This window comes from Nelusetta ayraudi, unplaced genomic scaffold (assembly GCF_046127955.1).
Source record: "Nelusetta ayraudi isolate G7.1 ecotype Tasmania unplaced genomic scaffold, CSIRO-AGI_Nayr_v1 ptg000041l, whole genome shotgun sequence".
NCBI lineage: Eukaryota > Metazoa > Chordata > Actinopteri > Tetraodontiformes > Monacanthidae > Nelusetta > Nelusetta ayraudi.
Window position 1 is genome coordinate 1377501 of NW_027466091.1, and position 25991 is coordinate 1403491.

General features: G+C 46.9%; 2 protein-coding genes across 4 annotated transcripts in view; both read right to left on the reverse strand.

Moving 5' to 3' along the window:
* Positions 1 to 29: 29 nt before the first annotated feature.
* LOC142893087 (uncharacterized) lies at positions 30 to 2469 on the reverse strand (the record flags this gene model as incomplete). The annotated part of the gene is made up of 2 exons (XM_076033347.1): positions 30 to 1165; positions 1365 to 2469. Coding segments are annotated over 2 exons (1173 nt in total), but the record flags the coding sequence as incomplete, so codon positions are not given.
* Positions 2470 to 2980: 511 nt separating this feature from the next.
* The window catches only part of arl15a (ADP-ribosylation factor-like 15a), a 75398-nt gene continuing 52387 nt past the window's right edge, over positions 2981 to 25991 (reverse strand). For all 3 annotated transcript variants that reach the window (XM_076033345.1, XM_076033344.1, XM_076033343.1), the window contains exon 5: positions 2981 to 3225. In XM_076033345.1, coding sequence (XP_075889460.1) covers positions 3070 to 3225 — 156 coding nt within the window. In that variant the 3' untranslated portion in view covers positions 2981 to 3069. The remainder of the gene's footprint in view (positions 3226 to 25991) is intronic.

Genomic DNA, 25991 nt, shown 5'->3' on the forward strand with positions numbered 1-25991 from the left:
AATAAAAAAAACGCCACAATTATGATTCGTTTTTACCCATTTAATTGTAATTTTAGACAAAATACATGATTAAACAAACAAAAATACGACACCAAAATAAGCTTTTAAAACATACGCATCGATGGATGATATGAAAAGCCACTGGTGCAATCCTAGATGAGTTTGGATGAACAGGTGCATCCAGGTTGAAGAGTAAAATCACCTGGCAGATTAAGAAAAAAACAAAACAAAACTCATTCAATCTCTAAAAACAGACAAAATACTCCACAAAAAAAGTTGAAAACAAGAATCATGAGGGGGAGGGGGGAGGATGGTGGTGGTGGGTGGGTGGGCAGCACCGCCACTGATGCTCACTTCTGGGACTCGGACACACGCCGAGCATGATCTGCTCATGGAGAGAGAGAGAGAGAGAGAGAGAGAGAGGGCCGAGGTGGGGGTCCGTGTTGGAAAAGCAGACAGGGAGGGGTCTCCACAGACAGTTGGAAGGCATTAGGGTGTCGGACAAGGACTTGTCAGGTGCAGCTGTTGCTGCGGCTGATTGATGCAGTTTGTGTTTGTCTCTGATGGGAGACTGTGGAGGCAGCAGCAGCAGCAGCAGCAGCAGCAGCAGCAGCAGCAGCAGCCGCCAGTGTGGAGAGGGATTATGTCCACTTACCAAAGCCAAAACAAAACAAAACAGAGATTACGGTCAAAAGTTACAAAAACAATGAAAACAAAACAAAATGTGACATTTTCTTAACACTGAAGTGAAACTAAACCACCCAAAGGAAATTGAAAAAGAAATAAAAGGAAAGTTTCTCGACACGGTGGCGACGCCCAGCAGGTCGATCACTGCGCTTGGTTTTCAGTTTGGACTTCAGAGGATTCATGAGTGTTTCGTAGATATATATATAAAAAAATATATGAACGCAGCTCAAAGTTAACACACACACACACACGCGTGCGCGCACACACGCACATACACACACACACACACACACACACGCACACACACACACGCACACACTCATAAACACACACACGCACAGAGTTATAAAATACACCCCCCTAAGTTGCACATTTATAAAAGCATTCAGACGTGTTGCCCCCCACTGACTCTACAGACTAAGACCTCCGAGGGTCACGTAGCACTTGGTCACAAGACTGGTGGGACTGGTGGTGGGGACTGGTGATTGGATTATTCGTGGGATTGGTTGCAACAACTAGTTGTTTTGTTGGATCGGTGGTGGGACTAGTGATGGGACTAGTGATGGGACTGGTGATGGGACTAGTGATGGGACTAGTGGTGGGACTAGTGGTGGGACTAGTGGTGGGACTGGTGATGGGACTGGTGATGGAACTAGTGATGGGACTAGTGATGGAACTAGTGATGGGACTAGTGATGGGACTGGTGATGGGACTGGTGATGGGACTGGTGGTGGGACTAGTGATGGAACTAGTGATGGGACTAGTAATGGGACTAGTGATGGGACTGGTGATGGGACTGGTGATGGGACTGGTGGTGGGACTAGTGATGGAACTAGTGATGGGACTAGTAATGGGACTAGTGATGGGACTAGTGATGGGACGAGTGATGGGACGAGTGATGGAACTGGTGATGGGACTAGTGATGGGACTGGTGATGGGACTGGTGATGGGACTGGTGATGGGACTAGTAATGGGACTAGTGATGGGACTAGTGATGGGACTAGTGATGGGACGAGTGATGGAACTAGTGATGGGACTAGTAATGGGACTGGTGATGGGACTAGTGATGGGACTGGTGATGGGACTGGTGATGGGACTGGTGATGGGACTAGTAATGGGACTAGTGATGGGACTAGTGATGGGACTAGTGATGGGACGAGTGATGGAACTAGTGATGGGACTAGTGGTGGGACTAGTGATGGGACTAGTAATGGGACTAGTGATGGGACTAGTAATGGGACTAGTGATGGGACTGGTGATGGGACTAGTGATGGGACGAGTGATGGGACTAGTGATGGGACTAGTGATGGGACTGGTGATGGGACTGGTGATGGGACTAGTGATGGGACTGGTGGTGGAACTAGTGATGGGACTAGTAATGGGACTAGTGATGGGACTAGTGATGGGACTGGTGATGGGACTAGTGATGGGACGAGTGATGGGACTAGTGATGGGACTAGTGATGGGACTGGTGATGGGACTGGTGATGGGACTGGTGATGGGACTAGTGGTGGGACTGGTGGTGGGACTAGTGATGGGACTAGTGATGGGACTGGTGATGGGACTGGTGATGGGACTGGTGATGGGACTGTGCGCTGGGCATGTACGCGACACCCCCAAGGAGAGAACGATACTTTTCAGACATTTTTCAGAACACAACCCACGTGTAACAGCGTACGTCAGTGGTGCTGCTTTACAGCCTCGCAGCTCCTCAGTGGGAGGAGCAGCACCAGCAGCAGCGTCCAAGCCCACAACATCCTGGAAAGCAATTACTGGAGCTGTTTAACAAATCTACACAACGACGACGACGACGACGACGACGACTGGGGCTCTACTATCAGCGACGGTGTGTGTGTGTGTGTGTGTGTGTGTGTGTGTGTGGGAGTGAGGAAGTGTGTGTCCACGTCCACCGCTGACTACGGGAATGTCACCGTCCCACTGGGCCGACGGTCGGATCACAACAGCACAGACAATAGTAAACAACGCTTTCCGTTTGTGGCCAAAAAGTTCCAGAGTTCGGCGGCCGGCTCGTCCGGCTCGGAACCCGGGGCCGGCCCGCTCCGCTCCGCCCGGGCCGGAGCGACCTTCCTCTAATTTCCCAATAAAAAAGGTGCGATACTATTACACTTTACATTTCACAAACAGCGAGGCTATATCTTGGTTTAGTTATTGGTGTTGGTGGAGGGGCGGTGTTTAACGTCTGTCGATCAAGTGTGTGTGTGTGTGTGTGTGTGTGTGTGTGTGTGTGTGCGTGTGCGCGTGTGTGCGTTGGTGCGCGCGCGCAGGTTGTAGGTGTGTTCAGGCCACCAGCAGGTTCGGGCACGTCTTCGTGGTCATGCCGCTAATGTCTCGCAGCACTGGCAGCAGCAGCAGCAGCAGCAGTCATATCCGGCCTGCAGGCTCTGTGTCTTTGTCCTCCAGCAGGCTGATGAAGTGGCCAAACACCTCCTTCACCGCCTCCATGTTGTCAGTGCTGCTGCCCTCCAGGATCCAGCGCTTCCCCCGAGCCAGCGGCTCCAGCTCAAAGTACTTCTTGACCTGCCGGAGGAGGCAAAACAAATAAAAAAAAAGAGAAAGAAATGAAGTTAATCCGGTTGATTTACATTTTATATTGGTTAAAATTTAGATGGAGCGAAGTTGTTCCGTATTTTAACATTTTCCAACATTAGTTATTCACTAAAATGTTTATTTTTCTTTTATTGCTCTGCGCTGCCATGGTCAGGTTAGTGGTGTCTGCACTGACGCCCTTCTTTGGTAATATTTTGCATTATTGAGGATTTCTTGTCAATGCGTTTCCTTTTAATCATTTACAAACAGACACTACCAGACAAAGCTTGGTCGCACCCTTTCAATCTAATGTCTTCCCTTTCATTCTCATGACTGTTGACGTTGCAGTTTCCCACTGAAGGCATCAAAACTGCGTATGAACACACATGGAATCATGTAGGAAACAATGAAAGTGTAAAATAACTCCTAACCAACGCCTTTGATATTGAAATTCTTCAAAATATCCACCTTTCATGAAAAGCATGTTTGGTTATTTTACGTGTTTTCCTTTGCTGCATAATAACGGATATCTTGCTCATATATTTGATGTCTTCAGTGTCTGTCTGCAGTGTAGAAAGTGTCCAAACTCTTGACTGCTTGTGTGTGGGAGAGAGAGAGAGAAAAAAAAAAGAAACTAAAAAAACAAAAAGCTCATCTTTTGTTTTTTCAAGACTGGACACATCATCCACATCGTCATCCGTCCGTCCGTCTGTCCGTCCGTCCGTCTCTCTGTCTGTCCGTCCGTCTCTCTGTCTGTCTGTCTGTCTGTCTGTCTGAGGCCTGTTTGCAATTTAGAATCTGTACATCAGCGTCCTAACGACAACAACAACTCATAAATTATTTACGGGCTTCAAGCAGTTAGTAAACTAACAAACAGTGAAAGTGGTGACAGGTTTGTACTTTGGGTCGAGCCTCCGTTTTACTGCTGCCTTGCGGAGAAAACACTCCGCTCCGCTCAGGCCAAGGAAGAACATTAGTAGGAACAACAAAAAAAAGAAAAGAAAAAGAAAAGAAAAAGTGAGAGTTCTTTCTGCGTATCACCCCCCCCCGGGCCCTCAATTTGTTTTCCATGCGTGTGTGTTTTCTTCACATAATCACTCACAAATACATGAAGGCGCAGCCGTGGCAACGTCCGAGCGAACGATTGTTTTCAGGGTTTTGGAAGAAGAGGCGATAAATGAAAACCGCCCCGAAAAAACAAGATGAAATATAATGAAACCAAATCAAATCACAGCCCACTAATCTGCCAAAAGGCTGCGGCTCGCCGGCTCGGCACCGCGCTGCCGCCACAGCCGATCCTAAAGTTCATGCGCTGGTTTTTGAGCAGCTGGTGGTGGCGGCGGCGGCAGCGGTGGGGGTGGGGGGTGGCGGGTGTGTGTGCCGACGTTGAGGAGAGAAGCAGAACCAGCTGTTACATAAAAAACAAATCTGGGAGGGAAACAACGTCTTAGACCTCCACTGGAGACGCTGCAGGTTGTCGGGGCCGCTGACACGTTCCAGCCGAGAGCGGCGGAAGAGACGCGAGCGCTTCCAGTTCAACCGTCTCCTCCTGTCTGTCTGACTGTCTGTCTGACTGACTGTCTGTCTGACTGGCAGACAGACAGACAGGAATTTACAGAGACGATGGGAGCTGTCAGCAGATCGCAGGAGAAACTCCAAACTGATTCCATCTGCAGTCACTGGGTGGGAGTCTGTCGTCTTGCTGCTGCCAGTCACGACTTCAAGCAAGAGAAAATCAATAGTACTGTTATCAATAATAATCATTTCAATGATAACAATAGTAATAACTTATGCACTTCTGAATGTTTTCTTCCAGTATTGAGTCTGTTGCTCGTCACTGAGCCCCGCTGAGAGCCCATCCTTTCCGTTTTTCTCCCCTGCTCCACCGATTAGTCACGGAGATCGGCATTGGTGATGTCACAAAGGGCACCGATACCTCCCCCAGGACAGTGACATCACCAGCGGCCGGTGTCTGTTCCCCCCTCTGAGGGCGCCTCCGAGCCGCCTTTGTTTTGGTCGGAGGTCCAACACAGCTTCCCGCTTTAGAAACTGAGCTTTCTGTTTTTTTTTGTTTTTTTTTACCGGAGGCTGTAAACAGGGGGCTAAATAAACATTAATGCAATTTTTTTTTTTTTAACTTTCCTTTTTACATTTGTCTTTGAGAGGATGCCCTGCTGGGATAACTAAATGATGGCTGTGAATACGGGACAGAGCAAAATAATGAGGAGGAACGTCTGAGCCCAAATAGACGTCAAGAAGAAACGAGGTCGCCGCCTGCAGGGGGACGACAGTAACTGGCAGACGTGACGGCGGCGCTGTGGTGGTGGTGGTGGTGGTGGTGGTGGGGGGGCACGCGTGACATGACATCATGCCACTGGTTATGATCCCTCTCCTCTTTCATTTCTGACAACAAACTGAGACAGAAAAAAAACAAAAAAAAAAAACACCATCACCACCAACAACAACGGCCGCTCGACAACGCCACCAGAATCGGCACAGGTGCCGCAGACTCTCCTGCTTCCAAGTCAGAGCCGCTTTATTTTTTTTCGTCTAGACCGCGCTGGGCTTGTCTAGCTGTGCCACGGTGTGTGGCATGAAGAGCGTGGAGGGCGGGGGAGGAGGAGGAGGAGGAGGAGGAGGAGGAGGAGTGGATGGGGGCGGGAGGAGGGTTACTCTTTGTGTCTGCTCAGGTCCAGCCAGCCATGCCAAGCGAGAGGGGGTGGGGGGGAGTGGTGGTGGTGGTGGGGGAGGGGGGTCGCAGAGAGAGAGGGGGAGAGAGAGAGAGAGAGAGAGAGAGTGTGTGTGCCGTCCCTGCCGCTGAGCCCAGTCTCTGTCCGGGTGTAATGTGAGTTTAATGACAGATTAAGTCACCTCGGCCGAGTTTGGCTCGGAGGCCCGGCGAGGAAAGCCGAGCGGACCCAAACAGTGTTAACAAATCTGTCTGGGTAACTCGAGCCGCCCCGGTCCAGGGCTCTAGCCCGGGACCTAGACTGCAGACGATGCGGCTGGCTGCCCCTCTGGCTGGCTGACTGGCTGGCTCGGCTGCTGCTGCTGCTGCTGCTGCTGCTGCTGCTGCTGCTGCTGCTGGCCCTCTTCTGGAAGACTGTGGCCCCTGCACTGGCAGACAGTCAAAAGGCCAGCAGTGACCTCTGTGCAAGTGCAGACAGGCTCCCAGCCCCTCTCACTTCCCCTCCGGCCGACGAACACACCCAGGGGCTTTTTCTCTTCCCCGACGCCCCCCCCCGCCCCCACCCCCATCCCTCCGTCCCTCGCGGTGTCGCAAATGCCTCGTGTCATCGGACAGATCAGTTGTCTGATACCAGATGGCTCGTCGACTTTTCAGTGTAGATTTACAGTCGCGCGGGCGGGCGGGCCGGAATACCGGCGAAAGGCGCCTTTACCCCCAATAGCCACTTGGTATGCGCTCCGACAAGCCATGTTTTATTCACAAAGATTCTAATCAAGCTGGAGGTCCCAAAAACATTTCAGGGACACCATGCCTTGAAAAAAAAAAAAAAAAAAGGCTCCAATGATGGTGCAAAGGCAAAACCAAAGACAAAACTTTAACTTTGCAAAGAACGTATTGAAACCACAAAAAGTCTGAAAAGGAGCTGCAGAACAATGTCATCTGCATTCTAAGACCATTAATTCACACTGTGAAATGCGGTTTATTTCTTAGCCACGTGAAAACTGAAACACTGCAGACTTCTGTAGTGCAACACCCAGAGACACAAAATGCACAAAAAAAGCCTTTTGCTCTCCCCAGAAAGGCTTTAACACATTATGTTCTGCAGGCTACAGACGGTGTCGCTGCAGAATTAAAGGCTGACATGCTTTGTGTCCCAGTTGGTGCTGCAAGGTTCACTCAGGTTTGTAAAACCACATCTGTCATTGACACAGTGTATTTTTGAGGAGCATGTTGGCTTCTTCAATATTTCTGAGCCGTTTTACCAACGATGGTGACGCAGAATACTTGAATTCTTCGTTCTTTTCTTTTTCTTTTTCCCCCTCTTCCCCAGCACGCTGCTCCAACTTTTCAAGAAACGGGGTTGTCCGACAACCAGACACGGATCACTGCCAAACTGTCTGTGTCGGTGTTACATGACAGAAGGAACCCCGTGACCCATGAAAAGCCGGGTGCATCCACATTGGCAGTCGGCAGCGTGGCACAGACCAGTTTTCTCTGAGATTAAGTCCTCCTAAGCACACTTATGCTTGCTTAAGGAATTGCGTGAGGCAGTGGGAAGAGTAAGCCATGCTAGACGTGGGTTGCCAGATGGCTCCTAGGATGACCACTGGGTCACCCAGTCTAGCTCCTTCTAGGTCATACAGACCGGGGGCCTCGCCTGGTGCATGGGAGAAAGCGGCTTAAATGTGCATAAGGGTGTCAAAAAATCTTAATCACCTGTGTCTGAGTCAACTGTACTGATGCTGCTGGAATCCAAACATGTTGAGCCACGGCGAGTTCCCTGGTCGCAGAACAATGCCAGTCGGGACGGCAGAGTTTTCCAAGAAGAGCAGTGAGGAGGAGTGAGGAGGAGTGAGGAGGAGTGAGGAGGAGTGAGGAGTCGCGGCGTCATTAGAGCCAAGCCAAGTGCAAAGACTGAAACTGGCCACATGGTTGCAGAAGGTAAAGACAAGAGAGGAATGGCGAATAAAAGCACTTAAAATGCACACTACAGCATTCATTTCTGATTAAAATGTGCCGTTGTAGCTGGGAGCACGTGAGCTAGCTAGCGTGCTAACACTGTCGCACCACAAATGGCCTAGTCATCACTAACTCTGCCCTTGGATCATGTTCAATAGTGCACATCATGCGTACCTGCACATGTACAGTAAGTACACCTTGAGCCTAAGGACCCTTTTTAGAAAAATAGATTTTTAGATACATACAAATGAAAAATCAATAAACTCAATAAAAACTCTTGTCATGCTCAAGTCATTTGATGCAATGATCTGATGAAATGTTTACTTCCACATTATCTTTTCGTTGACAAGTTTGCTCGAAACACTAAAATGAAAACAATCAGAGCTCTCTGCGACAGTTTGCGGGCCATTAACGTAAGAAGCGCCTCCGCAAATAGTCCCCTAAGCTCCAACCGTGGCAAGCCAACCTCCGGCTCTTTGAGACAGTAGACGAGCATGCATGGCACGTGCACCCAGCTGCTCCCTGACCTATACCAGATTACTACACGGGACGGTCACTGTTGGCATTGTGTGGAGTCAAGAGGATATCCTGGTAGAATAAAAACAGCTTTGGCAGCTGTCTACGACCAGCAGAGCCCTGCTCTGGCCTCCTGACCAACCAAACACACTGGGGAGGCAGACAGAGGCAAAAAAAATAAAATAAAAAAAAAGAGACCCCCAGGGCCAAGGTCTGATCGTGGACGTGCATGATGATGCCTCCAGCCTCCAGGGGTAAATGTGGTTGGTTAAGTTTGGTCTACAATTTTCACCACAATTTTTTTCAATTACTTATTTAATAATAAAGATAAACAGTTGTGTTGTTGTTTTTACAGACAGTTTTAACAGATGGATATTCTCAACTAACTTGGAATTTTTGTCTGAGATGCTGGAGTCAAAACTTGTCATACTGGTAAAAAAGTGTTATAAAATAAAAAATATATCAGTATCTACAAGAAGGTTAAAAGTGATCAATCTCTGTTACTCATTTCAGCAATTTCTCCTTTTTAAAAAAAAAACAAAAAAAAAAACGACTCACTCTTTTCTTAGGTTACAGACGTCTGAGACAAATATCAAATCTAAATTCAATAATATCAAGCAAGCGGACTGATCTCTTCCTGTCTGAGTAATAGAATCATCCAAGGCGGAACAGGAAATGTTCACTCGAGAAGAGTTTGCCTTTGAGCTACGTCTTGGAAAAGGGTCAGAACACGAGGAGAGGCCGATAAAAAGACTGGCTTAAATAGCTTTATTATCCTTCAAATGCTGCGGTCCTGCAGGCTACGATCAAAACTCCTCTGTGGAACATGGGCTGCTTTACTCAATAAACTAATTGGAGATCCAGCGATTCCAGCCTTGAGGTTTTCATTTGGATTAACTTCGGTAGGGATCAATTTTCAACAGAAAGAGCCTCCATTGTTCAAAGGCTCTGTTAGAGCTTGTACACAACAGATGACTTATAGTGACGAAAGCAGATAGCTGTTAATAATTACACAAACATGCTCTAAATATTCAGGTATTGAGGTAAGTCACAAGAATAAATCAAAAGAGTGGCATCAAAATAAGGGGTTCAAGCCCTGCAGGCGAAGATCTACCATATCCTCAACCTAATCCATCCATGACCACGTCTATCTTGGCTTACTATCGTGTCAGAACCTCACCGCAGGAGTAAGCTACACAACTGGAGAAGGAAGCATTAGGGGGGCGCTGAACTAGGGGAAAGTGGCATACTCAAATATCCAAGACAATCAATTATACCATCCCTTGACATGTCGGCCCCTGTGAAAATATCAGTCACTTGGAGAGTAGCCCACCACTGGCGGCAGCATTGAAATGGGAGGGTAACACGAGATCCATTTACCATATAATAGATATGGCTTTGTTTGCTTTTTCCGGCTCACCTAAAAGGCCTTAAAGACACAAGAAAGCCCTGAGGTCCCCGGGAGAGGAACACTAGGGTAGCCTTTGAAAAAACAAACGTTGCACCGCAAACTGTGAGAGGTGTCAAATTAAACAGCCCACCGGCCGCAAATAAAGCCCATAGCCTGTTTAAGCAGGGCCGCGACACCTTGGGCGATGGATCCATGGTTTTCCAAGTGAGGGGATTAGTGCCCGCAAGTCTTACCCAAGGTAGATAACGACATGATCACCTCTTAAGTGAAAGTATTATCTGGAGTTGAGGCACATAACATTTCTTCTTTTGTCTCCCGATTACATGAGTCAAGGACTTTGGACAGTCCAACCAATGAGGTTCTTTGAAGACAAAAAAACACCGGAAGTGTAATAAATGATATCAGATTTGTGTTTCTATCTGAGGCATATTACACAATGCATGTTTGGCAGAATGTGAGGTAGATGCAGAAAAATCCTTGTGGGCTTAAAAGGGCTTAGAAACTACTACATAATGAGACAGAGGAATACGACATGTCAAGCCTCCAGGCTGAGCACAAAGGGAGAGAAAAGGAGAAAGACAGAGAGATGTGGACTTTCGATTGAAAATTTCCATTTGCTGTGGAAACAATCCAAGCCAGCCAGCACGTAACAGCGTTGAGGCCACCTTGGAGCCGGGCCACAGCAGCGCGGGCCGGTCGGGGGATTCAGCAGGCAACAAATTTGGGATGAAGTCCCCATGTCGTAGGGCAAAAACTTGAGATGCTGCGAGATTTACTGCCCTGCTGCACTGGTGTGGAACGGCGGCTGTCCCACAGGCTCTGTTTAGAGAAGGTTCAAAGTGAACGCCTCCTTTTTGAATTCGGCTGACCACTGCCAGATCAGAGCGCTCCTCGGAGGCACTGTAAATCTAAGCAGAACTGCGCGGGGAACATTTTTCACGACCCTTTCAGTAGCGTGGAGGCATCTGTTTTCATAGCAGATCAGATGGCTTCTACAAACAGCGGCTGCTCTCACCTGGATTATTAAACCCGACGCCGTCAGTCGCCCTCCATGTCCGGCATACCGTCACACCTCAGGCGGCGTGTATCTTTGGATCGAGAGTTCAAGGATCGTGGGGGTCATAAAGCCGGCGATGTTACAGTCTTTGAGTATTTCTGTTGTCGGTGTGGAGTTTGAGGGCCAAAGGTGAAGGAAAACATCCGTGGTGATGTCTGTCGTTCCGGTAGCTGAGGGCCTGACCGGGTTAACACATAGAGGAGCCCGCGAGGGCACAATGTCTGGGATTTATCTGGCGCGGGTGAAAAGGGCTCCCCTCCTGTTTGCCTCGCACTGCTGTGGACGTACAGTAACTCAATTTATTTTACGCCAAAATCTCACTGACATGGAACATCTGGTCCGTGGGACTGGAACGGGTGAAGCTGGCGTCCTGCCCGCGCTCCCTGCTGCAGGGGCCAACGCGCCGGCGTCTTCCGTTTAAGCCCACCCGCCCTCGCTCTGCTCCCCTTGTGAAAGGGGCCGCCTTGCCTTGTAGCGGCCCACACAGAGGGCCCTCAAAGCCCAGGAGGTCCGTTACAAGTTTCCCCCTCCTCTGCAGGGACCCCCCTGGTGAGACCCCCTCCGCCCCCTCTCTCGCTGGGGGCCCCCCTTTCACGCTCCTCTCCTGACAGTTGACCAGCATGAAAGCTGCAGAAGGCCCTTGCCTCAGCACAGACGGCCGGCAGGCGACAATATCAAAGTGCTCCGCTTCTGCAAAAGATTTCAGCCATTTGGAGTGTGCGTGCACGCACGCGCACGTATACACAAGCACATGTTCGCCCTCTCTTGCAGAGACGCACACCATTCTCATATTCCATGGGACCAGAGTAAAAAAATTCAAGGTTACTGTGTTCTCTTACATTTCCTTTCTTGCATACTTTCTCTGAGCATTTTTTTTGTGTACATGCGTCAGTTTTCCTCTGTTGTAAATTCATAGCACATTTATTCCCAGTGGTTTATGGCATTGAAAAGAATGAAAGAAAACCCAAACAGTCATTTTCGCAGCATGCTTCGGAGGCGGTTAGGAGTTGTTTTCAGCCTGTTCTAACTTGTGCCAGCAGTTTAAAACGTTATCTTAAATGTATAAAACAGCTCACATGTGCGGCGTTCTAGATGCAAATCTGGAGTGTTTCTATTCTCTATTTAGCTAAAGATCTATGTTGCAGATAATTATTTTTGCAACAGGAATGCCTCAGACCATTTAAAATTACTACCAGGAAACAGTAACCACGGTCCACTGAAGAGTCCGGCTTAAGCCAAAGCGCTAAAAGTTTCACACTACCAACTGTTGTATGAAATCTCTCCTTTGTTCCTTGTCCGAGTCATTTCAGACAAAGCCAGAGACGGAGAGTTGAGCGCACTCCCGTCATACCTGCGGCGAGGCTCACAAACTGGAGTCTTCCGTTGCCAGGACTTGGATGGAAGTCCACATTTTTTTAAGACTCTGTGTCATCAAGGAAACCTCCAGACCCCCAAAAAAATCGTTTGTCATTTTGATTTCTGTCAAAAGGGTACATTTCAATGGATGAAAAACCCCACGGAAGGAAACCCCCAGAGATTCCCAGCGTTTGATCCCTGTGAGTCAGCAATGGACGGGGGGTCAAATCACACGCTGAATAGGCTCTTCGGAAGTCTTGTCCTGGCTAGTGGCGGCCGGTCGTCCGACCCTGCTTGACCAGCAGACAAAAGGAGGGCACTGACCACAATTGAGATGGGTGAGATTCTTTTCTCCTCCAATGGAAAGTCTGGACGTGAATAGGGTCTGGCTGCCTGAATTGGGTTTCACATAGACTTTGAGAACGAGGTCCCGGCGGGGTCAGGGTTCAGCGGCGTTTAACGCTGGCTGTGGGAAATGGCGAGCTCGGTGCCCACACAACCGGCCGACTGCCCTCTCACCCAAGATGCCCCTTAACCTCCCAGAGGGACGGACCACCAGACCAGGGATGACGGGATGAAAAAGGCTGTATGGATGGGAACGGGGGAGCAAAAATGAAGGTAGGCGGGTGGGCTGTACCAGTAGGACGGAGACAAAAAGAAGAAGAGAAAATACTAAGTAGTTCCACATATTGCACTGTGAACATCTCACACTCATCATCCAAAGGGTGCTCCATTTGTGCCGTTTGACTGGCTTTTCCACCACCAACCCTTGAAGGTGGAATAGTTTCATCAGCAAGGAGCACGTTAAAAAAAATCTCTCATGCAGTGATGGGTCCGCGATTGCTTCTTTGTGAAATCACTTAAAAATCATTCCAAAACAAGAACAGAGGTTAACAGGAACCGACTCATCAGTCTCAAAATAGATGTTGTTGACAAGTGGCCTTCAGGCACCTGTCTCCTTCAGGTACATTTTGTTCCCGTTGCAAACAGGCCACTCCAGAGTTCCAGTGGAACCGAGTCAAGACCAACTCATCCAGTCGAGCTCGGTTTAGTTGTGTGTGTCACTGTTGCGTTCACAGAGTCCCTGGAATTGCACCACGTGTCAGAAAATACAGCTGAACAGGGATCATTGGTCCTTTCTTCCACATCCAAGGGGGAAAAGGTGTTGCTCGCTTTGGGGAGCTCTGGAGACTTGGTGACAGAATTATATAAGTTTCAAAAATCCCCACTTAATAACGCCACACTGGAAGACGTGTCAACGATACCTGTCGCATCGCTGACGTTACCCTGAGGTGGAGGTGTATTCACTTACATGACTGAGCGATTAAGTCACACGTGGATTAACAGGGGACAAGCGAAGGGAATGCAGTCATCTGGCTGCACGCGGCGAGGCCGCTGGCGGGATGCAGACGCCTCCTAGAAGGCACACTGGCTTAAGCTCCAGCTATACGCTGAAACAGATGCAGACGCAGACAGCTGCAGCCGCATGCTGAAGATTGGCAGGGGTAATTTTACTTCCCTCCGGTGGTATGCACGCTTAAACCTTTGGAAACAGGCACTGACTCACAGATTTATTGATCACACCAATGTTTTAGACCCTTGACAACTTTGAGGTTCTTTATCAAGTGAAAATATAACAACAATTGGAGGCATGCAAATGTAAGCAACCTCATTTCAGGTGGACCCCATTGTGTAACTGGCAGGGAAACCGTAATTGAGGCTTTACGTGGAATGTCACACTTGGGGTGTCATAAAATACACCTCATCAACAAACAGAAGGAAAGGAATATACAAAAGAGATTAATGTGGTGTTTTCCTCATGAGGGCTGTGCAGTGCGACACAAACTTCCACAAACTGGTGCCAGCTGATTTTAATTTTGGTCTCCTTACACAAATATTTGGGGCATTCTTTTTCTTTTTTTTTTTTCACTGCAGAAATGACAAATTAAAACATGACATGTTAGCTTAAGCCGGTCTAATGGCCACTGGCACTGAGAGGAGTAACATGCATCATAATTGACTTTTGATGCAAATTTTAATGACAAATAAAGTCTATCTTAGTCTAAATTATCTGTGATATATCTGTTTTTCCTAACATGGGATGTCTTTCACTACTAAACTCGAGGCTCACCTCTTTGTCAACAAGCAAATGAGCAACTTGAACCTGCTAATGGTGCCGCGTCACATCGTGGTCAATGTGTTTATATAATGCGGCGACACTGGCCACATCACACTTGGCTATAAAAAAATAATAGAGACCGACAAGGTCACCTGCTCCTCATCCATTTTTCCACTGTAGCCAGCAACACCCACCAGTTGAGGGGGAGGAGGGGTGGAGGGAGGACGGGGCGTGTGGGGGGAGGGGGAGGTTTACTTGCTGACTGGCTTCAGTCTAGACGGCTCAATGCGCAGTTGACTTTTTAAACCCGCTTGTCTGGAAAAAAGAGCAGACGTAAGGCAGGAGGGGGAGAGCTGCTGCTGCCGCCGCCGCCGCCGCTGCCGCTGCTGCTGCAGAGAGGCGGTGGCGGCGGCAGTCAAAAAGCGTCACCGCCGCCGGAGAGCTGAGCTCACTGCGAGCAGAGCAGAGCAGAGAGAGGGAGAGACAAAGAGAGGGGAGAGACAGTCGCGCTATCGCAGCGAGCTACCCCAGTTGCTAGCTGCGGCTCCACTGTCAAGGTCACTCAGCCGCGGAATAAAAAAAAAAAAAAAAAAAAAGTCACGCCACCTGACCCCCCCCCGCCTCCCTCTTCTTCCTCCTCCTCCTCTTCCTCCCTCTCTGCCTGTCTGCCTTGCCGCACCTCCATCCGTCTTGTCTGCCCCTCTCACAGACAACGTGGAGAGAATTGCAGATTCATCGTGTCGGAGGTATCCGTCATCCCCCCCCACACCCCCCCCCCACTCCCTCCTTTTTATCGCACAACTTTGATGGTGCGACAACGGGCGCAGAAAGTCTGCGAGTGCCTCCCTTCTCTGGAACGTGCAAATCTCTACACTCCACACTCGGCTCATCTGACGAAGATTATATAAAACCCAACATTCACGGTGCATCCAGGGCCTCCAGCGAATTTGCACATTCCTCTTCATTTGACGTCCGCAGGTGGAGATTCAATGGCAGGCTCGATGAGCGGATTGAAAAAAAAAAAAAAGAAAAATGCTGACTGCGCGTTTCATTAGTTCAATTTTGATGGCAGGCCAGCTAATATAAACACCTGACACGGCGCGATGATCTCATCAGCGCTGGCGACGAGCGCTGTTGGAAGTGCGGCCACCATTAGAGAGGAGAGGACAGGTTATATTGGCTCACGTCTGCTTCTGCAACATTTCTCAACCCTCTGGAGGCGAGAGCAACCCAGATTCTGACATCTGCTGAATCATTTGACGGGGCTCGCAGCAAACCATTACTGATGTCCTGCCGTTTCCGAATGCTCACGAGTGAGTGGTGCTTTTTACTTCGGAACGGGAAGACTTTTTTTTTTTTTTTTTTTTGGCCCCGGCGATGAGCGAAAGGAAAATTGGGCAACCTCTGCAAGTGTCCAACGCACGCGGCCTCACTTTTTTGTTAAGAGCATCGGTGTTCACTGTGTACTTGCCAATGTCCCCCCCCCCCCCCCACTGAGCCTTTAAATATCACCGCCACCATCTTGTACTCTTTACACAACAGGGCGACACTCATGTCCGCAACGTAATTCGACGGGACACGCTGGCGTCATGTGACAGGTGTGTGAAACACGCAGCGCGGAGGCGAGAGACTGGCCAGCTTTTGGTTCCCACCTGGTAAATGCCTCATCTTCTGCAATGCCCTCCACAGTGTCCCCTTCTGTCTGAGCGACACTAGCAACGGTCAATCCTTGCAGGCATTCTGTGCCTGCAACTTTAACGCTTCATCAATAGCGGTTTTAATCTGGAAAAATGAATGGGAGATTCGTTGCTGGTTATTTGAAAATGATGTTTTTGCTTTGGTTAAATTTATAGAATTTTGTTTTGCATTTTGTTTGCATGTGTCCCTAGTTTAATTTATAGGTTGTGTTACGTTTTGCTTTGTTCTGTAGTCACGAGACTATCGTGGAATAACAATTGTGGGCATATTATTGAACAAATGTATCGATGAATCAATCACGGTGTTTGACAATTCAATAAACAGATCAATCAAATTAATCAATCAAAAAAATGTTGCTGCTGTAAACTTCCACGTCTTCAAATGTCCCTGACGCAGTTTTCTATCAGTTGGCTATGTATGACTGGATGGTTGTTATGAGTAAACTAACAGATGGTGGTAAAGACAAAAAAAAGTAAAAACAAAACGGGGTGAAAAAAAAAACAAAACGCAAAATTGAACATTTTTATTCGTGACTTTAAACTTTCCATCCGGCTGATGTCCTCCAAATGAGCTGGCAATGGCTGTGCGCTTTCCAGTGACGCAAGTGCAAGGTATTGTCAGGGCGATCTTAACAAGTCGCTCGGGAGCATTTGGTGGCAGAGTTGCTCACACGTCTGATGCTTTATTGATTGGTCCTTACCTGTGCCTCATCATCTCGCCGACCAATTGGCAGCCACCGGGTAATTTAGAGCCACCAGCGTCACAGGCCACAATGACACACACACAAACACACACACACACACACACACACGCACGCACACACACACCATGTGCCAGACGTTTGACGAAAGTTTCAGACACTGGGCGCCACATGAGTCACCGAGCACAGCCACCACCCAGTGTGCGCCAAGACCTGCCAGTTCACCATGTGCAAAGTGTGAGGACAGTGGTTGCCTCGCCTTCCCTCTTCCGTCTTGGACAGTTCACAACACGGTTTGAGCGAGAAAAAAAAAAGAAAAATAAATGATCAGTGCACATTTGCGCAACATTCAGTGAGAGGCGTTGAAAGTGAGAATAGGAAAAAACGCTGCACACAAAAAGTTGCAGAGAAAGTTTGAGGTTGACGTCCTTCAGGTGGCCCAGTATTTTATGGCAGTCAGTTGAAACGTGAGCCCCTGAGGCTGAAACAAGTCTGGTCTCTTGCACGTGCTAAAGAACGATTCCTAACGTTCAAATCTACAATTTAATTAAGTCATTTGAGTAATTTGCACTGGGGTGCGAGAGTCTGTCCATTATTGTTTGACGCTTCATTTTTGATCATCTCTGAGCCACAGCTTTAACAAATTGTTTGTTTTCATCTCGTCTCTCAGATCGTCCGCCAACCGTTATTAAGTAATTACTCACATTCGGATGACAGTACGGCACTATATAATATACCGGCGCTGGAAAACAAGAGAGGCAAGATTCAGCATGTGCTCGGCTCAAAAGGCTTTTTTGCAGGGCAGGACTTGTAGCTCAGCGCATTAAAGACTTGGATCGGTTACCCAGCTACGTGCCTCGGGTCGAGAGACGCCGTCAGTGACGAGAGCCGAGCGGCCTGTCGGAGAAAACAGTCAAAAAAAAAAAAAAAAACCCACCGGATGTCTCCCACCTGGCGGTGGTGACTGGGATCAGCATGTGGCGGGCGAACGTGACGCACGTTATTTCAATGAGATTCAGTTTAAACACCTTGTTCTTTGCAACACGAGCTCCTCTAATTCTCACTGCGTTCCAAAAGAATTTCTGAGAAAAAGTTCTGAGTTCTCTACTTTTGGCCGGCGTGCACCCTGCAGGGTCACAGCTCCCCATCTGTGTTTCCTCTGAGAGAAGGGCATAGTGAGGATGTGGCATGTGCGTGGGCGCTCAATATTGCGTGATGCCGGGATAAACACATCGCGGGTAGAGATTTTGAATGAAATGTGGGAGAACTGTGATGAACAGATTGAATATTATTAGATGTTTAAGTTTCTGGTAAATACTCTCTAAAAGTCCACTGGCTGTAAAAAAAAAAGAAAAAAAAATTCTGCATGACACACTCTGAATGTCACTCATACGTGGCAAGGAAAGAAACAAATATATATATAAAAAAAGAATCAGGCGATGACGCCCTGAATAAGATCGAAAGTTTGACGGCATGACTCTAAGAACCCCTACTTGGTGAAAGGAGTCGGTTCCTGGTTAGGAGACAAGGAAGCAGGAACAGTGACCCCCTTTTCAGGAAAGCCTGGGCAGTGCAAGCCAACCTCTCCATCATGACAGCAAGAAATGTTTCCAGCTCGAGGTGTTTGGATTCCACTCGATTTACGAGCAGCAGAGTCAAACAAATGTCTAAACTAAAGGAGATAATTTTGCCATCACTTCATTCGGATTTATGTTAGAAATACAAAGTGTCAGCGACTGTCAGAGCTACGCTGGGATTCGCAAAATCATTATCACCAATGACTGGAAACTTTTTTAAACAAACGTCCCAAGAGTGTGGATAGAAAGGGAACTGGGATGTTGGCTGTGATTTTCGGAATAAAACACTTACGTTAATTTGTGTGTGTGTGTGTGAGAAGGTGTTACTACGGTATCAGAGCTTTCACACCAGAAGTGATTTAACACATTATTCCGAAAAAAAGGTTGCGTTTCTCCTTTGGATCGGTTGTTTTCGATCGTCCGTGATGGCACATGAACACAACACTCCAATGTGGACCGACCAGCAGAACCCGCAGCGCCTGGAAGAGTCGCGTTCAGCTCGATTGCATTCAAACCGTGAGCCAGTTTGTTTGCAATGGGAACAATTGGAACCAGCAGCCTCGATATGTTCTGTCCAACGACTGGGGACCAAAGATTGCTTGTCAATATGAACGATATGTCCTCAAACCTCCACATACTGCTGCACTAATCCGTCCACGCACGCATTTTATGAACTTCACCGTTTTGTGTGCAGTCCAACATCTGGGAAATGCGTTCATCCGCCCAAATGTCGATGCATTTCGCCTCCTCCCTGCCAGGACTCATTTTGTTGTCGGGTCGTGTGGGACCGTATCCCACAACGCAAAAAGCACGGCGAGCACATGTGAGCCTGTGCAGGGCGTCTGCTATTTTATTTATTGATTTTTTTGCAGTGTGAATCCAAAGCAGCCATTGGGAAATCTGCAAAAATGATTGAGAACAAGTCATTTGATTGGGGGGAAAAAAAACAAAACAAAGGAAAAAGTACATAAGTAGCTGCTTTTTCATAACAGTTTTTCGCAAAATAAAGGCAATATTTCTAAAATTTCAACAAAGTACAATTGCGATTTGCAGGCGTTTCCAGTGAACGGTTTGAAACGCACAAGCTGTACGTTTGCTTTTGTTTGTTCACATTTGCCGTCAAGAATGGTTGTTCTATTTTTCTCTTTGATTATTTAAAAAATATTCCTCCTCCTCCGCCCGGCGCTGTGTATGTACAAAAAAAGTGCTTCCAAAGTTTAGGTGTTTCCATTACCAGTTTTTTTATTGGAATATTTTGGTTTTGCGCATTTCTAGGGGTAATAGAAATGCAGCTTGTGAAGGCAAGCCAACATGGGACTAGAGGTCATCTGATCTTTTAGCTCCAACTGGACAGTCTCCACCTATCTGCCCTCAGATAGCTCCTGGTGGTTGGAGCATTCCTCAGATGTGTGACTAAAATAATAGCCCAGCGTTGACAGCATTACTACCACTATTTTGTAAGGACACAAAAGGTGACAAGGGCCTAACAATTCTACCCTGATTGACTTTGACCTGTGTTCACGAGTCACAAATACTCAGTATACTTTAGTATTATTTTCAATTATTTCCCACGCATACCTTACCTGAGACCCGGGAAACACCTTGATTTAAATGACGGTGGTACAAAAGGAGTGAGCAGATTGTAACATGCCAAGAGAGCCAAAACAGTTTAAACACCTATGATTCACTTCAAAAGCCTCAATTACAAGATGTCATTACACAAAGGTTTCTGTTAACATCATGTCGGGGTTTCCATTAACATGCCACTATCCGGATGTACACACCAGGAAATGTCATCCTCCCATTAGCTGTTGAATGGAAGCGTGCTTCCCCAGGTGATAAAAAGGACTTTCCACAGGCTGGAATTAAAGAAATTACGGATTAACGGAACAAAAAATGTTGTTAAAGGAAATGCCACCTTGGACACCTGGAGACTATTTCAATGAAACAAAACAAAGTGGACGCCGTTCAAAGTCTTTCTACAAAGTTAAAAATAAGTGCTTTTATGCTTTTGCCGGTAACAAAAGCGCAGTACGTGCTTCTCGCTTCTTCATGGATATCCCCGTCTTTCAAAATCACGGCTAGAGCAGTCTTCATCTGGAAGCTGTGCAATAGCTGCTCCTCTGAACGCCCAAAGCCACTTGATCTGGTTCCAGCCAACGCTGAATCTAATCGGCTGAGGCGCAGCATTCCGAGAGGATGTCAGCAGCGAGGACTCGTGACGCAGCAGGGTAGCGGCGCTGGGCTGACACCCTGCAAACCCAGCAGCGCCGGATATCGCACTAGAGATCTTCAACCTCTCATATGGGACCTCATTAGATCTGATGAGGCGCGCTTATAACATTCCGTTCATTCCCCAACAACTGCAGAGAGCTTCTCCGGAGACTTCAAAACTGACAAATTGCACTCAAAAATAAATCATGTAGGAACGCAGAACGATTCCGCCGACATGAGCTGCTTCGGTAATTTGGTGCAACATAAAGTAGAGCTTAAATTTAGAAATGAAATTAAAAGTTAACGCTCCGTGCGGACGCTTCCAAAGCTGCCTTCCAAACACCAAAAAGCAAGGTTGACTACCAGCCCACTATTTCTTCATGGTATAATGCGACATGGCACAGTGGCAGACTGCTTTCAGTTGGTGTGTCATACATTCATAACGATTGGAAAACAAAAAAAAAACAAAAAAAAAAAAAAAAAAGAAACAACCTCAAAACAGATACACAAGTGGTTTTGCAAATTTGGTACGTGTTGATGGTGGTACAAAGACAATCAAGTGCTTTGCCCACAGTCAGTCGACAACAATTACCACCACCCACTAGCGGACTGGAAAGAATAATGATCCGTGTGGTAAACAAGACAGATTTCCTGTCTTTAAAATTTGCCTATTGCAGCATGTCGAATTTCGTGTTGGGCAAGACACAACATGTGCAACCAAAAAACAGGTATTTCATTAGGATTCGCCCTAGAGCACATTAATAGCTCAATGTGTATCTGACAGATTTAAGCGACAAACATTGTGTCATAAAATGCCACCGGGCAGCGTGCACAGTGGAGGAGAAATTAGCGTTTGTAGTCTTTTTGATCAAAGCAGCGACAACACAATTCACAACTGGATAGACTTCAGGAAAAACAAGTTCACGCCGTTGAGTGCGATGTGCAATTATAGTGTTTTGACTTGTGAAGTGGTGACTCCTGCCCATCTTGATTGTGCGTTTTATCAGCTGACCTTAAAACACCCGATTGGCATGTTGGGCCACAACTCTTGGCGTGGTGAACCAGGTAAAAACAGGTGAGGCAGAGGATCAAACACGCTACCAGGTAAATGAACAACGGCATTTTCCGCAGCGCTTTCTTTCTTCTTTTTTTTTCCATTCGGGGACTCTTGCATATAAAAGTAGGATGGAGGTTCAGGTGTAGGCCCCCAGGCTTGACTAATCCTGCTCGAAATGCCTCTTCCATTAGACCGTGTAATCAGGAATGCGCTGCAAAGCAGGTGTGTTAATAATGCTTATTACACAAACGGCGTTTACTGCCGTCTGCTTTGGATACCTGATGTTGGTGATGTCATGACAGACATGAAAGGGGCGTAAAGTTAGCGAGGAGTATTTTCACAGACTGGCGAGTCCAGACAGAGAGGCAGAGCGAAAATAGCTCAAGGGGCAAACAAGGTAACCTCTCTCAAAAGACGCTTCAGGGGGTGTCTGCCAAGTCCCACACAATACTGTCTGCAGTCAACGTCTGTGTTGCAGTTGTATTGCACTGCACCATCTCAAAAGGTCTGTGCGCATCATCTTAAGGGACATCACGTCTACTTAAACAGAATAAAACATTTTTTTTGGTGTAAAAAAACAAAATGCATCAGCACTGTGTTTAAGTTGATATATTTCTTGGACAATAAACCAAAAATGCCCTCTGGGCACAGAGGGGAACGTCTGAAAAGTACCCTTCTATCTGGGAAACCTGTGGCTCCTTGATGACTCGGCAATAAGGCCTGCACTTACAATATGAGTCAATTCAAACAGTCAAAAACATGTTTGCTTATTATCAATTACATTTTGCAGCCTCTGGGAAAGGTCCAGGCAGTTGGATCAAATTGATCAACTGATTGAAAACTTGGTCACAGAATCTCCCATCCTGGATTCCTTTTGTTCGTCATCTGCTTGAAAAAACAAACAAACATGCTAACGACAATGTTAATGTCCCCTTTAACTTCCTGTTAATTCGAGATCTGCTGTCCACCTCAGTGTCAGTGTATTTGTCAAATAACTGACACACCTTTGAGTGTTTCGTTCAAAATAAACAGCCACCCCTGCATCTCCATTACCCACTGTTACCATGGCACTGACACTTGTTTATGCCCAAGTAGCTACTTATTACATGTAAGAGCAGAAGGTGCTAAACCGCAGACCCCCCCCCCCCTTCACACCATCCCACGGAATCTAAAGTGCCACACTGTATCATTTTTACTGACATCATAGAATCAATGTCACTGCGGATCATGTTATCTGACCATAATGCATGTATAGAATAATGTGTCAACCCAACAGTCCATGCTATGGATTTCTGAATGCATTCAGGAAGGCCCCAGGGAGGAAATGTGCTTTTCTTTTGTTTGTGAAATCATAACCACGATATAAACAATGAAAATCTAGTGCAGGGCCACTTTCAGGCGCCATGGTAACTGACCTTGAGGGTACCTTGCTTGGTTTACAGTAATAAAAAGGATATAACTCATATCTATTTTTAAGGTATCTTCATGAATGATGGAGGGGGCCTTCACTGTCGGCTGGGGTCAAGGCAGTGTGACAAGTCTGGACACCCCCTTACCAGCCGGGACATCCCCGTCCAGGGGCCACTTTGTTCTAAAAGTGGAGGGTGACGGGCCACAGGGATCGAATAGCCACTTGTTTACAAGATGCTTGCCTGCTAACATAGATAAGAACGCAATGCATGCTCGCATTTCTGTTTGGGGTTGGTGCTTCAGTTTTAAATCCGGTCTGTTCCATGAAGAAAGTGAGAGTTTCGCACCATTTCACAGTCAAATACGGGACAATTCTGTATTTTAAGGGCCGATTGGCAGCTCTATTTATGATAGAAAGACATGGTTTAAATATGGTAATAATAATAATGACAATAACGTAACAATGACGATGACTTCCAAAGGCCAGTCAGGAGTCAAGTGAAGGATGTGGGGAAGCCGGATCGATGAATTCAAGCGCTACAAAGTGTCTGACCGCACTCTCCCATTGTGTCCCAGGCCAGTGTGCATCCACCGAGTCCCCTGATGTGCTTTGACTTCATTCATGGGTAATGTAGCAGACAGAGTAGATTACTCCCCTTTCTTCGTCGTCTCTGCTCAGCCGAGGAAGCCCACCCCTTCCACACCTTTCACACACTTTCTCTGATGACCTGTTTGCGAAGTAAGCACTGGGCAGTGTCTGAGTTGTTTGAATTAAAATCTCTATATAAAAAAAGCTACATGGTGCGTTTGATTGTTTTGTGTCATTAAAAAATGTTTTCATCCACTCTTGTAAAATAATCTCTTAAATGTATTATCTCTTCTGTCAGAGGTGATGGACACAAGCCGGAACCTGGGTGACTGACTGATGGCTATCATCTACTTGTGTTGCTTCAAGTCCTTCAAGAGCAATTAGAGGGTTTCTGCGTTGGTTCTGCACTGTGAGCAGCGCTGAGACACTATGTAGTGTTTACATACACTCACTCAACCATCTCAGCCACAATGGTGATGGAGGAGCGTTGGGCAATGAGCCATTCATCTCCAGTCCATGGCTTATTTGTCTCCAATGAGTGGTGGCTGCTCAAACGCAAAGAGTTTCAAAATAAAGCACATGCACGCACACATGAACGCAACTACACACACAAATAAGGAAAGTAAATTAAATTAATATATTTTGTACTGACTTGAGTTCAGTTTCCTTGTAACTTGACCACATGCACATATTTAATAATGTCAATTAATTTTATTAAAAATGTGAAATGAAAGGAGAATGTAGTGAAACTGTCAAGAAAGACATGATTATTTTAACCTGCAGCAGCGTTAATAGGCTCAATATCACCACCCACATCGACGCCCCTTCCCAGACTCTCCTCCACCAACTCAGGCACTGGCACAGTTAGAAACTCAGAGTGAAAGAAAGAAAGAAAGAAAAAAAAAAAAGGGGGGTGGGGGGAAAGCTGGCATATGAGTAAAGTCCACAGGTTTGGCAGCCAGTTTGGCTGGCAGAAACACAACTTAAGATGGCCGAGTGCATTTCCAGCTCGGGCAAAACAAGTGGAACTGTTGTTTGGGTTCAGAGAGGAACTGGCCCTCAGAAAGGACACGGTGAATGGGAGGTGGAGCAGTGGGCAGGCCAGACAGACAAACAAGGACACCGGAGCAGGGTGGCAGGTTTGGATGGGTCGCACCACCCACATGAGGACCAAAAAAAAAAAAAAAAAAAAAAAAAAAAAAGCTTTTCCCAGAGGGGGATGTCTGGGAAGGAAAACAATCAAAACAAACAGAAGGTATTGTGCATTATCTAAATGACTAAGAGACACGCGGTGTCATTCAGGTCTCATAGCCTTTGGGAGTTGAACTGTAGGGCATATTTCAAATGTTTTTTTTTTGTTAAATGTAATTAAAAAAATAACTACAAAGTCCGGTTGCCTTCTAAAGAACTGTGAAAGAACACAGATAAGATGAGGTTACGAAGACCATAACATCCTTTTTTTTTTTTTTTTAATGTTAACACATTTTATTTGTCCTTGCATTGTAGTGCATTTCTGACACACTGTGTCGTTATCCATTCTTCTGCTCTATCTGTATCTAGCATGAGCTTATCTAACTGTGAAAACATCCAGCATCCAAGCCATTTCTCAAAGCTCCAGTAGCCTCGTTCTGGTTAAGTGTATGTCTACCTGCCACTGGTAAACAATAAACAGCGGTCTTTGCAGTTGCATATGTCTCTGTTTATTTTCCTATAGAGAATAACTCACCTGAGAGCCAATCACAGGTGTTCACCGGAGATACACGTGGGGACCAGGTGGAATCATATCAAGATCAAAATCAGAAGGTTTCTTGGCCAGGTTTGTACATGCAAACAAGGAATTTGACTGTGCTGTCTCTTTGCTGTGTACAGTGTGCAGTAATTTAGAAGAAGAGCTGTCCGTCTGGAATCTGATTACTCGGGACAGATTTTTTAAATTCAGGTGGAAACAGGTCCAATGCGTGACAGGTAGGAGAAAGCAGAGGGTTCGTCAAAAGGCTTAAAATGGCTTGCGAAGCCACCGGAGGCCAATCAAAAGAAAGAAACACAGATTAAAGCAAAACTTTTTGCGAGGATATTTAGGTCTCAATGCAGCGGCACAAGCCCAAATGTCAGACGTGGGTTCAGCCAAGCTGTCATTAAACTCGACGTTGATGATAACTTAACGAGACAAGACATTAGATGTGGAGGGCTGTCGGCCTCTCTGCGAAGCACGGAGATAGGGGCTAAATCACAACAGCAGATATCTCAGTGCCTGGCCAAATGGCAGCCCGGACAGATTTGAGCACAATTTTATTTACCCAACCCCCACCAAAGAAAAAAAAAAAAACCCAGCAACGCTCAAGTGTTTGAAAATGTGCAAACAACCCCTTAACATCTGCTCGCATCCAAACGCAACAGTCTTCACC